Source organism: Boleophthalmus pectinirostris, unplaced genomic scaffold, assembly GCF_026225935.1.
Source record: "Boleophthalmus pectinirostris isolate CB_2022bp ecotype Guang Dong unplaced genomic scaffold, ASM2622593v1 HiC_scaffold_10, whole genome shotgun sequence".
NCBI classification, from domain to species: Eukaryota; Metazoa; Chordata; class Actinopteri; order Gobiiformes; family Gobiidae; genus Boleophthalmus; species Boleophthalmus pectinirostris.
The window spans coordinates 2345319-2359614 of record NW_026570971.1 but is presented as its reverse complement, the minus strand read 5'-3'; the positions used below and the strand labels follow the sequence as shown (position 1 = coordinate 2359614).

Sequence of the window (14296 nt, the reverse complement as noted above, 5' to 3'; positions counted from 1 at the left end):
TGTTTTTAGATCAAACGCTTTTTCTCAGCTCAAAATCCTTCAATTGTCTCACCAAACGCTTTATAATCGTTCACTTCGGCTCCGCTCTACCTCCTCTCACTCCGATTGGTCAAAGCGATCACGTGACACACGAGCCCGCGCACCGTTCGTGCGTTCGCGTGCGTTCGCGTGCATTCGCGTGTTGCCCGCGGGGGAAAAGAACACCACAGCACATGCTCGGTCGGCCCACAGCCACCGGACGAACCTCGCCGGGCTAATCTGGGATCACGCGCCATTGAGCTCGGCCCAGTGACTTGAATTTTGGAACCTGGGGGCTTGATGTTCCACAGTTGAGCATTAAACATGTCCATCCCCAGGGAACAACACCGAAATAATTTACACGTCAAACCTGAAGAGAGGAGATCGTTCTCACAGTAACAAGGTTTTTCAAAGTGTCTGAGCAATAAAAACAAAGCTCATAGATCATAAATATTCATGCAGGTTTAATGCTCTACTGTGGAATATTCCAGACAAAGCAGCTACTGTCCATGTCCCTGAAGACAAACAGGTGCATCCTTAAATGACTAAGTTGTGGTTTTATTCTTTTACAAACATGATGAAGCTGAACATGGATCTGACACTTGTTTAGTCGTTTTGTTTAGAAGTTGCAGAAGCGTCCGACTGACTTCCAGTGTCGGGAGTAACAGATTACATGTACCAGAGTAATCAGAGTACAAATGATGAGTAACTGTATTCAGTTACAGTTACTGTTTCAGTGAGTGGTAATTGGATTACAGTTACTTTGTTGAAATAAATGGATTACACAGAAGTATTTAACTGTTTTCACAATTTGGGCTAAATCCCCTTTTTTTTTTTTTTTTTTTTTTTTTTTGGTAATTCCACTCATTGCTGGAAACTAAACCAGGTCTAAACTAGATCTAAACCAGGACTAAACCAGGACTAAACCAGGACTAAACCAGGACTAAAACCAGGTCTAAACCAGGGCTAAACCAGGTCTAAAACAGGACTAAAACAGGTCTAAACCAGGTCTAAACCAGGTCTAAAAAAGGTCTAAACTAGATCTAAAACAGGTCTAAACCAGGACTAAAACCAGGACTAAAACAGGATTAAAACAGGTCTAAACCAGGTCTAAACCAGGACTAAAACAGGACTAAAACCAGGTCTAAACCAGGTCTAAAACAGGACTAAAACCAGGTCTAAACCAGGATTAAAACCAGGTCTAAACTAGATCTAAACTAGATCTAAAACAGGTCTAAACCAGGACTAAAACCAGGACTAAACCAGGACTAAAACAGGTCTTAAACAGGTCTAAAACAGGTCTAAACCAGGTCTAAAACAGGTCTAAACCAGGTCTAAACCAGGTCTAAAACAGGTCTAAAACAGGACTAAACCAGGTCTAAACCAGGACTAATACAGGACTAAAACCAGGTCGAAACTAGATCTAAACCAGGTCTAAAACCCGGACTATACCAGGACTATACCAGGACTAAAACAGGATTAAACCAGGTCTAAACCAGGACTAAAACCAGGTCTAAACTAGATCTAAAACCAGGACTAAACCAGGTCTAAAATTGGACTAAAACAGGATTTAACTGTTTCTTCGTCTTTTATCTATAATATTTTTAATTTGGTTCAGTAAATCTGGACTTTTTATTTTCTTTTATCAGACAAAACTTCTTATGTGAAGATTTCCTCGTCTTTGTTTCTCTACAGCAAATCAAGTAATCCAAAGTAATCAGATTACATTACTCACTTTAAGTCATTTAATGGATTCTGTTACAAACTACATTTTGGTGTGTGTAATCTGTAATCTGTAGGGGATTACATTTGAAAAGTAACCTTCCCGACACTGCTGACTTCCTACTCGCTCCTCAGAGTTGAGCTGCGGTCGTGGTCCTACCGTCCAGGGTGGGTCTGGCGCAGGCTGCCGGCCGCTCTCCCTGGGACACGGGGCCGGGCTCTTCTTGGGCAGGTAATGGGCCAGGAGGCGGCTCAGGTTGAACCTCCTCTTGTCCTTGTCCATCAGCGCGAGGCCTGCATGATCTCGCCGCACCCGAGCACAAACGCCGCGCTACCTGCACCGCGCCATCGCCGCGCTCACGCCACCGCACGCCCGGCGGCTCAGACGTGGGCCCCCGCGCGACACGCCGCAGGGCTCGGTCAAAAGAGGTAGTCCATGGTTACGGTCGGGTTTGTCCTCGTGTGGCTGCAGTCGCTCTTCTGTCGCTCTGTGCTCATTCTTCTGTCGCTCTGGTGCTAAACTGGAGGTGAAACTTCGAGGCAGGAAGGAAGCCTCACTCTGTCGGCGCTGCTGCGGTGAGAGAGAAAGAGGCAAAAAGCCCAAACAAAAACACTGGCAGGTCCAAGCCCCCAGGCCTGTCACACCTTTACAACGACGATATATCGCTGGAGAAAACTGATGGTAAATAATAATATCAAAATGATGCCACTGATGCTGCTAAAAATGAAATGCTGTAGGTAAAGGTAAAAAAAAAAAAAAAAAAAAGTCACGGTTGGGTACGTCCCTCGGTTTTGAGGTCACGGTTCAGTTCATTTTCAGTTTAGTTTGGGAACAAAATGTAAAACCAACTGCTTGTTGTCTGTGTTTTTATTAAACCAACAATCGGTTTTATATTATACAAATAGGAAAATAAAATAAGTAGTAAGTACTTCACACTCATTTGAAATACCACAGATGTTCCATTTATTGCACTAACTGCACCACAGAAACTCTGCTCGTGCGTCGACGTCTCTGTTTGATCTCGAGTTTGTCACGTGATGAAAATTCAAAGGAAAATGTAATAAATGTCATATCATTATTTAAATATAAATACTTCCATATAGATGTCATTTTTAAATTTAATCTACAAGATTCAAGATGCAGATGTGTTATTATTTGCCAGAAAGTAATAAAAAAAAAATAAAAAATAGGCCTTGAGACTTTTGAGGATTGCCTCATAGGACCAGTTCAGGTGGTGGGTTCACAGACGGGCTGGGGGCCGCTCAAAGGGACGTAGAGGACCGGAGTCGGCCCGCAGGCCTTAGTTTGATGACCCTTGCTCAAGAGCATCAAAAAATGAAGAATATAAAACATGTTAATATGTTGTTTTAAGTGAAAACAGCATCAAAACAATGAAAGGTGCACTGTGAGTAAAATATATTATATATAAACCAGGGGTGTGCAAAAATATTGAAATATCAATATATCGTATCATTTAACGTGATGGTTCAGTATCGATATCGTGGGCTGCAGTATCGATATATCAGCAAGAGTATTTTTTGGTGTATTTTACTAAATTATTATCTTACAGTTACAGTTTTGTTGCTTGTTTAGAGGAATGAAACTCGTTTATGCGACACATTTCACATTTTCACTGTTTTGTTTTAAAATGTTTGTGTTTCATAAGAACTTCAGCACAAGAAGTGGTTTAACAAAGACTTTTAGTAACACATCCATCATTTTGTAATTATTTTTTACTGAACCGTATCGAATTGATTTGAAATATAGCGACTGGAAAAATGTGTCTTGTCGTCTCCGGGTGGAGAGTCTCTGCCTCAAGTGGAGGAGTTCAAGTCTGTCGGGGTTTTGTTCTCGAGGGTCGACAGGTGCAGCGTGAGATTGACAGGTGGACAGGTGCAGCGTGAGATTGACAGGTGGACAGGTGCAGCGTGAGATTGACAGGTGGACAGGTGCAGCGTGAGATTGACAGGTGCAGGTGCAGCGTGAGATGGAACAGGTGGACAGGTGCAGCGTGAGATTGACGTGGACAGAGCGTGAGATTGACAGGTGGACAGGTGCAGCGTGAGATTGACAGGTGGACAGGTGCAGCGTGAGATTGACAGGTGGACAGGTGCAGCGTCTGCAGTGATGCGGTCGCTGTATCGGTCGTTGTGGTGAAGAGGAGCTGAGCTGGTCAGTCTATGTTCCTCCTCTCACCTCTGGTCATGCTCTGGGTAATGACCCAAAGGACGAGATCAACGATACAAGCGCTCACAATGAGTTTCCTCCGCAGGGCGACTGGGCGTCTCCCTTAGAGACAGAGTGAGGAGCTCGGAGTAGAGCCGCTGCTCCTCCACGTCGAGAGGAGCAGCTGAGGGGCAGAGATCTGTTCCCTCTGGAGGTGTTCACGTCCCACCAGGAGGAGGCCCCGGGGAAGACCCAGGACACACTGGAGGGACTGTGTCTCTGGACTGGACTGGGAACACCTCAGGTCCCACTGGAGGAGCTGGAGGAAGTGTCTGGGGTGAAGGAAGTGTTGGAATCCCTGCTTAGACTGATGCCCCCACGACCCGGACCAGGATAAGAGGAAGAAAATGGCTGGATGGAAATATCGTATTGAATCAAAAATGCTCTGTATCGAGGTGTGTATCGTATCGTGGCCTACGTATCGATATATGTATCGTATCGTGGCCTACGTATCGATATATGTATCGTATCGTGGCCTACGTATCGAGATACGTATCGTATCGGTAACCTCTTAACGATACTCAGCCCTAATGTAAACAGTTAATACTCCAAAGAAGAAAAATACACCTTTTTTAGTAAATAAACTCATTCTAGTCACACCTGCAGAAACAACGATTATAATTCTGTTTTCTAGTGATTTATGTTGATGTTATTTGTTGTTATTTGTGATTTATTTTGATGTTATTTGTTGTTATTTGTGATTTATTTTGATGTTATTTGTTGTTTATTTTATTTTCATCATCAGTGGTCTGAGTCGTGTCTTACCTGGCCTCTAACACGAGCAAAGTCCTTCTCTATCCAGGTGATGTGAGTCTGGCTCTGCGGACGGTTCAGGTGAAGGAGGAAGTTAGAACAGTGGGAGTAAAAAGTGTCAAAGTGTAAAAGTGCTGCCCCCTGTGTCTCTGGAGGAGCAGCGCGACCACGACTGACGCCACAAACAAACAAACTGCTGACAGGAAACTGCTCTTCTCACATCGCATCACTTCCTCTTTTATGACACGTGTCCTTCCTGTTCTCTACAGCCAGGTGCTACTACTACACACTAGTACTACTACTACTACTACTACTACTACTACACACAGTACTACTACTACTACTACTACTACTACTACACACAGTACTACTACTACTACTACTACACACTACAAGTACTACTACTACTACTACTACTACTACTACTACTACTACTACTACTACTACTACTACTACTACTACTACTACTACTACTACTACTACTACTAGTACTACTACTACTACTACTACTACACAGTAGTACTACTAATGTACAGCCAGGTGCTAGTACTACGTACTACTACTACTACTACTACAACACAGTACTACTAGTACTACTACTACTACTACTACTACTACTACACACAGTGCTACTACTACTACTACTACACACAGTACTACTACTACTACTACTACTACTACTACTACTACTACTACTACTACTACTACTACTACTACTACTACTACTACTACTACTGACTACTACACTACTACTACACACAGTACTACTACTACTACTACTACTACTACTACTACTACTACTACTACTACTACTACTACTACTACTACTACTACAACTACAACTACTAACTACTACTACTACTACTACTACTGACAACTACTACGACAACACTACTACTAGACTACTACTACTACTACAACTACTACTACTACTACAAAAACTACCACAACAACTACTACTACAAAAACTGCAAACACTACAACGACTACTACATCTACTACTACAACTACAACAACTACATTTACAACTACTACTACTAGTATTACAAACAACTACAACTACTACATGTACTACTACAAGTACTGCAAACAATTACTACAACTACAACAACAGTTAGAACTACTACTACTGCAACTACAACTACTGCTCTTACTAAAACAACTACTACTACAACTACTACATGTACTACTACAAGTACTGCAAACAATTACTACACCTACTACAACTACAACAACTACTACTACAACAACTAGAACTACTACTACTGCAACTACTGCAACTTCATCTACTGTTCTTACTAAAACAACAACAACTACAACTACTAACAATTACTACAACTACTACTACTACAACTACTACTACTTCTTGCCTATTTCTTCAGGAGCTGCTACATCCCTTTTCATTAGAATGTGACACAATGTGACAAAAACCACAACACGTTCTCAAAAAGTACTTCAAACTCTTGGCGTTTTCGAGTCTAACCCTCGTCCATCCGACTTCCCGAACGCTGACCCGGGCTCAGCCTCCCGCCAGAGACCAGGAAACCCCCGTCCCTCCTCATCCCAAAAAAATACTGCACCGAGACAAGCCCAGACAAGTCCCCGGACCGACCCAGTCCCGGTCCCGCCCCTCCAGTGACTCCTCCGTGAGCTCGGGACTTGCCTCTGGAGCGTGAGGTCGGGTCCGGAACAGCATTCTCCACATGTCTGCGGTCGCACAGAGCCATGTCACTGCCCCGAGTCTCCCCCGGCGCCGTGAGCGTCCCGCGGCGGGTTGGCCAATACCTCGAGTACGCAACCCGAGCGCGCAGCAGAATGGGAAGTGAAGACGAGGTGAAGAACTGAAGTGCCAGCGCTGTTTCCTGCTTAGTTTATTGCTCAAACTGAACTGAATGATTTGAGCTTCTTGGTTTAGTCCTGGTGTAGTCCTGGTTTAGACCTGGTTTAGTCCTGGTTTAGTCCTGGTTTAGTCCTGGTTTAGACCTGGTTTAGTCCTGGTTTAGACCTAGTTTAGACCTGGTTTAGACCTGGTTTAGACCTGGTTTAGACCTGGTTTAGTCCTGGTTTAGACCTGGTTTAAGTCCTGGTTTTAGACCTGGTTTAGACCTGGTTTAGTCCTGGTTTAGACCTGGTTCAGACCTGGTTTAGTCCTGGTTAGACCCTGGTTTAGATCCTGGTTTAGTCCTGTTTAGTTTAGTCCTGGTTTAGTCCTGGTTTAGACCTGGTTTAGTCCTGGTGTAGTCCTGGTTTAGTCCTGGTTTAGACCTGGTTTAGTCCTGGTTTAGTCCCTGGTTTAGTCCTGGTTTAGACCTGGTTTAGTCCTGGTTGTAGTCCTGGTTAGTAGTCCTGGTTTAGACCTGGTTTAGTCCTGGTTTAGTCCTGGTTTTAGTCCTGGTTTAGTCCTGGTTCAGACCTGGTTTAGTCCTGGTCTGATTTAGACCTGGTTTAGACCCTGGTTTAGACCTGGTTTAGTCCTGGTGTAGTAGTCCTGGTTTAGCCTGGTTTAGACCTGGTTTAGACCTGGTTTAGTCCTGGTTTAGACCTGGTTTTAGACCTGGTTTAGTCCTGGTTTAGTCCTGGTTTTTAGTCCTGGTTTAGTCCTGGTTTAGAGACCTGGTTTAGACCTGGTTTAGACCTGGTTTAGTCCTGGTTTAGTCCTGGTTTAGACCTGGTGTAGACCTGGTTTAGTCCTGGTTTAGTCCTGGTTTAGTCCTGGTTTAGTCCTGGTTTAGTCCTGGTTTAGTCCTGGTTTAGTCCTGGTTCAGCTTGAATGAAATTTAACCCTGTTTGGCAAAATTGTCCGTTTTATTCTGCGTCTCGTCAACTGAAGTCGAAGGTTGAAAATATCCCAAAATAAACTTTGTTAATTTTTAAATCGTTTCAACTCGATTATTTGAGTTTGTAGATCGTTGGACACACAAATCGAAATCATGATCAAAATTCGATTAATTGCAGCTTTACCTTTCACATCTTTTCATTTTGAGAAAAACTATGTCCCATTTTTAGAGTTTGTTGAAGACGAGGTGAAGAACTGAAGTGCCAGCGCTGTTTCCTGCTTAGTTTATTGCTCAAACTGAACTGAATGATCTGAGCTTCCACGTCAATTTCATGTCATTTTTCAGAGTTTGTAGTTTGTTTATTGTGACTGTTCAATTTGTGTTTTATTTTTTTATTTCAGCGTTAATCCTGAAGTCCAGTCCTTCGGGAAAATTTGAGTTTTTACTAGAAGGAGCCGCTGTGTCAAACGAAGCAGAAATTTGAGAAAACACGATGTATTTCAGTTCGATTCGATACGGTTCAAGAAAAAATAAAGTTTAAAAATCATGGCTCTGATGCAAAAAGACTTTGTTAAACCACTTCTTGTGCAAAGTTCATTTGAAACACAATTTAGTCCTGGTTTAGTCCTGGTTCAGACCTGGTTTAGTCCTGGTTTAGACCTGGTTTAGTCCTGGGGTTTAGTCCTGGTTTAGTCCTGGTTTTAGTCCTGGTGTAGACCTGGTTTAGACCTGGTTTAGTTCCTGGTTTAGACCCTGGTTTAGTCCTGGTTTAGACCTGGTTTTAGTCCTGGTTTTTAGTCCTGGTTTAGTCCTGGTTTAGTCCTGGTTTAGTCCTGTTTAGTCCTGGTTTAGTCCTGCTGTTTAGACCTGGTTTAGTCCTGGTTTAGTCCTGGTTTAGACCTGGTTTAGTCCTGGTTTAGTCCTGGTTTAGTCCTGGTTTAGACCTGGTTTTTAGTCCTGGTTTAGTCCTGGTTTAGACCTGGTTTAGTCCTGGTTTAGTCCTGGTTTAGTCCTGGTTTAGACCTGGTTTAGTCCTGGTTTAGTCCTGGTTTAGTCCTCCTGGTTTAGTCCTGGTTTTAGTCCTGGTTTAGTCCTCCTGGTTCAGCTTGAATGAAATTTAACCCTGTTTGGCAAAATTGTCCGTTTTATTCTGCGTCTCGTCAACTGAAGTCGAAGGTTGAAAATATCCCAAAATAAACTTTGTTAATTTTTAAATCGTTTCAACTCGATTATTTGAGTTTGTAGATCGTTGGACACACAAATCGAAATCATGATCAAAATTCGATTAATTGCAGCTTTACCTTTCACATCTTTTCATTTTGAGAAAAACTATGTCTCCATTTTTAGAGTTTTGTTGAAGACGAGGTGAAGAACTGAAGTGCCAGCGCTGTTTCCTGCTTAGTTTATTGCTCAAACTGAACTGAATGATGATCTGAGCTTCCACGTCAATTTCATGTCATTTTTCAGAGTTTGTAGTTTGTTTATTGTGACTGTTCAATTTGTGTTTTATTTTTTTTATTTCAGCGTTAATCCTGAAGTCCAGTCCTTCGGGAAAATTTGAGTTTTTACTAGAAGGAGCCGCTGTGTCAAACGAAGCAGAAATTTGAGAAAACACGATGTATTTCAGTTCGATTCGATACGGTTCAAGAAAAAATAAAGTTTAAAAATCATGGCTCTGATGCAAAAAGACTTTGTTAAACCACTTCTTGTGCAAAGTTCATTTGAAACACAATTTAGTCCTGGTTTAGTTCTGGTTTAGACCTGGTTTAGACCTGGTTTAGACCTGGTTTAGTCCTGGTTTTAGTCCTGGTTTAGTCCTGGTTTAGACCTGGTTTAGTCCTGGTTTAGTCCTGTTTAGTGGTTTAGTAGTCCTGGTTTAGTCCTGGTTTAGTCCTGGTTTTTAGTCCTGGTTTAGTCCTGGTTAGTCCTGGTGTAGACCTGGTTAGACCTGGTGTAGACCTGGTTTAGTCCTGGTTTAGACCTGGTTTAGACCTGGTTTAGTCCTGGTTTAGACCTGGTTTAGACCTGGTTTTAGTCCTGGTTTAGTCCTGGTTTAGACCTGGTTTAGACCTGGTTTAGTCCTGGTTTAGTCCTGGTTTAGACCTGGTTTAGACCTGGTTTAGTCCTGGTTTAGTCCTGGTTTAGACCTGCCTGGTTTTAGTCCTGGTTTAGTCCTGGTTTAGACCTGGTTTAGTCCTGGTTTAGACCTGGTTTAGTCCTGGTTTAGACCTGGTTTAGTCCTGGTTAGACCTGGTTTAGACCTGGTTTAGTCCTGGTTTAGACCTGGTTTTAGTCCTGGTTTAGTCCTGGTTTAGTCCTGGTTTAGTCCTGGTTTAGACCTGGTTTAGTCCTGGTTTAGTCCTGGTTTAGTCCTGGTTTAGTCCTGGTTTAGACCTGGTTTAGTCCTGGTTTAGTCCTGGTTTAGTCCTGGTTTAGTCCTGGTTTAGTCCTGGTTTAGTCCTGGTTTACCTGGTTTAGTCCTGGTTTAGTCCTGGTTTAGTCCTGGTTAGTCCTGGTTTAGTCCTGGTTTAGTCCTGGTTTAGTCCTGGTTTAGTCCTGGTTAGTCCTGGTTCAGCTTGAATGAAATTTAACCCTGTTTGGCAAAATTGTCCGTTTTATTCTGCGTCTCGTCAACTGAAGTCGAAGGTTGAAAAATATCCCAAAATAAACTTTGTTAATTTTTAAATCGTTTCAACTCGATTATTTGAGTTTGTAGATCGTTGGACACACAAATCGAAATCATGATCAAAATTCGATTAATTGCAGCTTTACCTTTCACATCTTTTCATTTTGAGAAAAACTATGTCTCATTTTTAGAGTTTGTTGAAGACGAGGTGAAGAACTGAAGTGCCAGCGCTGTTTCCTGCTTAGTTTATTGCTCAAACTGAACTGAATGATCTGAGCTTCCACGTCAATTTCATGTCATTTTTCAGAGTTTGTAGTTTGTTTATTGTGACTGTTCAATTTGTGTTTTATTTTTTTTATTTCAGCGTTAATCCTGAAGTCCAGTCCTTCGGGAAAATTTGAGTTTTTTACTAGAAGGAGCCGCTGTGTCAAACGAAGCAGAAATTTGAGAAAACACGATGTATTTCAGTTCGATTCGATACGGTTCAAGAAAAAATAAAGTTTAAAAATCATGGCTCTGATGCAAAAAGACTTTGTTAAACCACTTCTTGTGCAAAGTTCATTTGAAACACAATTTAGTCCTGGTTTAGTCCTGGTTTAGACCTGGTTTAGACCTGGTTTAGTTGGTTTTAGTCCTGGTTTAGTCCTTTGGTTTAGACCTGGTTTAGTCCTGGTTTAGTCCTGGTTGTTTAGTTCCTGGTTAGACCTGGTTTAGACCTGGTTTCCTGGTTTAGTCCTGGTTTAGTGGTTTAGACCTGGTTTCCTGTTTAGTCCTGGTTTAGACCTGGTTTGTTTAGTCCTGGTTTAGTCCTGGTTTAGAGTCCTGGTTTAGTCCTGGTTTAGTCCTGGTTTAGTCCTGGTTTAGTCCTGGTTAGTCAGTCTGGTTAGTAGTTTAGACCTGGTGTAGACTGGTTTAGACCTGGTTTAGTCCTGGTTTAGTCCTGGTTTTAGTCCTGGTTTAGACCTGGTTTAGACCTGGTTTAGTCCGGTTTAGTCCTGGTTTAGACCTGGTTTAGTCCTGGTTTAGTCCTGGTTTAGTCCTGGTTTAGTCCTGGTTTAGACCTGGTTCCTAGACCTGGTTTAGACCTGGTTTAGTCCTGGTTTAGTCCTGGTTTAGACCTGGTTTAGTCCTGGTTTAGACCTGGTTTAGACCTGGTTTAGACCTGGTTTAGTCCTGGTTTACCTGGACCTGGTTTAGTCCTGGTTTAGTCCTGGTTTAGTCCTGGTTAGACCTAGACCTGGTTTAGGTTTAGTCCTGGTTTAGTCCTGGTTTAGTCCTGGTTTAGTCCTGGTTTAGACCTGGTTTAGACCTGGTTTATTCCTGGTTTAGACCTGGTTTAGTCCTGGTTTAGTCCTGGTTTAGACCTGGTTTAGTCCTGGTTTTTAGTCCTGGTTTAGTCCTGGTTTAGTCCTGGTGTACCTGGTTTAGTCCTGCTGTAGACCTGGTTTAGTCCTGGTGTAGTCCTGGTTTAGACCTGGTTTAGTCCTGGTTTAGTCCTGGTTAGTCCTGTTTAGACCTGGTTTAGTCCTGGTTTAGTCCTGGTTTAGTCCTGGTTGGTTAGTCCTGGTTTAGTCCTGGTTTAGTCCTGGTTTAGACCTGGTTTAGTCCTGGTTTAGTCCTGGTTCAGCTTGAATGAAATTTAACCCTGTTTGGCAAAATTGTCCGTTTTATTCTGCGTCTCGTCAACTGAAGTCGAAGGTTGAAAAATATCCCAAAATAAACTTTGTTAATTTTTAAATCGTTTCAACTCGATTATTTGAGTTTGTAGATCGTTGGACACACAAATCGAAATCATGATCAAAATTCGATTAATTGCAGCTTTACCTTTCACATCTTTCATTTTGAGAAAAACTATGTCCCATTTTTAGAGTTTGTTGAAGACGAGGTGAAGAACTGAAGTGCCAGCGCTGTTTCCTGCTTAGTTTATTGCTCAAACTGAACTGAATGATCTGAGCTTCCACGTCAATTTCATTCATTTTTCAGAGTTTGTAGTTTGTTTATTGTGACTGTTCAATTTGTGTTTTATTTTTTTATTTCAGCGTTAATCCTGAAGTCCAGTCCTTCGGGAAAATTTTGAGTTTTACTAGAAGGAGCCGCTTGTGTCAAACGAAGCAGAAATTTGAGAAAACACGATGTATTTCAGTTCGATTCGATACGGTTCAAGAAAAAATAAAGTTTAAAAATCATGGCTCTGATGCAAAAAGACTTTGTTAAACCACTTCTTGTGCAAAGTTCATTTGAAACACAATTTAGTCCTGGTTCAGACCTGGTTTAGACCTTGTTTAGACCTGGTTTAGTCCTGGTTTAGACCTGGTTTTTCCTGGTTTAGACCTGGTTTAGACCTGGTTTAGACCTTGTTTAGACCTGGTTTAGTCCTGGTTTAGTCCTGGTGTAGTCCTGGTGTAGTCCCAGTTTAGACCTGGTTTAGACCTGGTTTAGACCTGGTTTAGACCTGGTTTAGTCCTGGTTTAGTCCTGGTTTAGACCTGGTTTAGTCCTGGTTTAGTCCTGGTTTAGCCCTGGTTCAGACCTGGTTCAGACCTGGTTGAGTTCTAAAGTGCAGGGTCAGCAGGTTTTACTCAGAATAAAACCCGAGAGACACAGGGATGTTTGGTTCACTGTGTTGATTCGATTTCCTAAAATAACTGCAGCTAAAATTGCTCATTGTGACCATTCAAATTGTGATTTATTTTTATTTCAACATTAATCCTTCAGTCCAGTCGTCCAGGAAAATTTTAGTTTTTCCATGAAGGACCCACTGTGTTGTACAAAGCAGCAATTTGAGTAAATACAAGTTCAGTTAATACGATATATTTCATTTCGATTTGATACGATTCAATAAAAAAATAAACATTAAATCGAGGCTGTGACACTAAAAGTCTTTGTTAAACCACTTCTTGTGCAAAGTTCATATGAAACACAAACATTTTAATCGTCAAAAATGTCAAATGTGTCGCATAAACAAGTTTTCTTCAACTAAAAAAAAAACAACAAAACTGCAGCTGTAACAAAATAATTTAGTCAAATAGTCTCGAGTCACTGACCTTCACCTTCACCCTAAGTCCAAGTCGTCTGCTTTTAAGACTTTAAACCAAAGGACCAAATATAGCTTAGATTTTTGCAATTTATGTGATTTTTAAACTAAATTATATTGAAAAAGTCATGGTATATTTATATATATCTGCTTTTGACCGTCCAAATGATCAAATAATTGAACTGTTACATGACCCGAGTGTCAGTCTGAGGGCAGTGCAGCGTGTCCTTCCTGTGAGCGTCCACAGGGGGGCGCTGCTGCTCCTCAGGCCTCCACCTGCCGCCTGCTGCTTCAATTCAATTATGAAAGATCAGAGTCTGTGGACACGAGGATGTGGTCACTGTTCAGCTCATTCTCCCGACAAATACTGGACATAGAGGACATCTGAGTGGACGGTTCATCAGACACACAGGAGACACACGAGGAGACATGAGGAGACACACAGGAGACATGAGGAGACACACAGAGGAGACACAAGGAGACACATGAGGAGACACGAAGAGACACGAGACACAAAAGGAGACACGAGGAGACATGAGGAGACACATGAGGAGACACGAGGAGACACAAAGAGACACAAAAGGAGACACGAGGAGACACGAAGGAGACACAAAAGGAGACATGAGGAGACACGAGGAGACACAGAGGAGACACACAGGAGACACGAGGAGACACACAGGAGACACGAGGAGACATGAGGAGACACACAGGAGACACGAGGAGACACACAGGAGACACAGGGAGACACGAAGAGACATGAGGAGACATGAGGAGACACGAGGAGACATGAGGAGACACGAGGAGACACAAAAGGAGACACAAGGAGACATGAGGAGACATGAGGAGACATGAGGAGACACGAGGAGACATGAGGAGACATGAGGAGACACGAGGAGACACAAAAGGAGACACACAGGAGACATGAGGAGACATGAGGAGACATGAGGAGACATGAGGAGACATGAGGAGACTGAGTGGGAGACAGTCCTCTGCTCTGGACAGTTCCAGCACATTTGCTCGATTATGGGAAAAATCATGATCACGATTATTTTGGTCAAAATTGAAATCACGATTATTGAAACGATTTTTTTTAGTTCCACAACACATTTATTCATCATTTCTCTGTCTTAAAAAACACAA

General features: G+C 42.3%; 1 protein-coding gene across 6 annotated transcripts in view; it reads right to left on the bottom strand.

The window, feature by feature from the left end:
* The window catches only part of rps6ka1 (ribosomal protein S6 kinase a, polypeptide 1), a 147960-nt gene that overhangs the window by 51758 nt on the left and 81906 nt on the right, over window positions 1–14296 (bottom strand). Inside the window, exons 1-2 of one of the 6 annotated variants that reach the window (XM_055158793.1) lie at window positions 6384–6538; window positions 4733–4786 (exon numbers count right to left, since the gene is read on the bottom strand). The exons of 1 other annotated variant lie outside the window; for it this stretch is intronic. In XM_055158793.1, coding sequence (XP_055014768.1) covers window positions 4733–4786; window positions 6384–6425 — 96 coding nt within the window. In that variant the 5' untranslated portion in view covers window positions 6426–6538. Of the gene's footprint in view, window positions 1–1825; window positions 2474–4732; window positions 4787–6300; window positions 6539–14296 lie in introns of those variants that run through there. 4 more of the 6 variants (XM_055158778.1, XM_055158796.1, XM_055158783.1 and 1 more) reach the window with 4 other exon arrangements.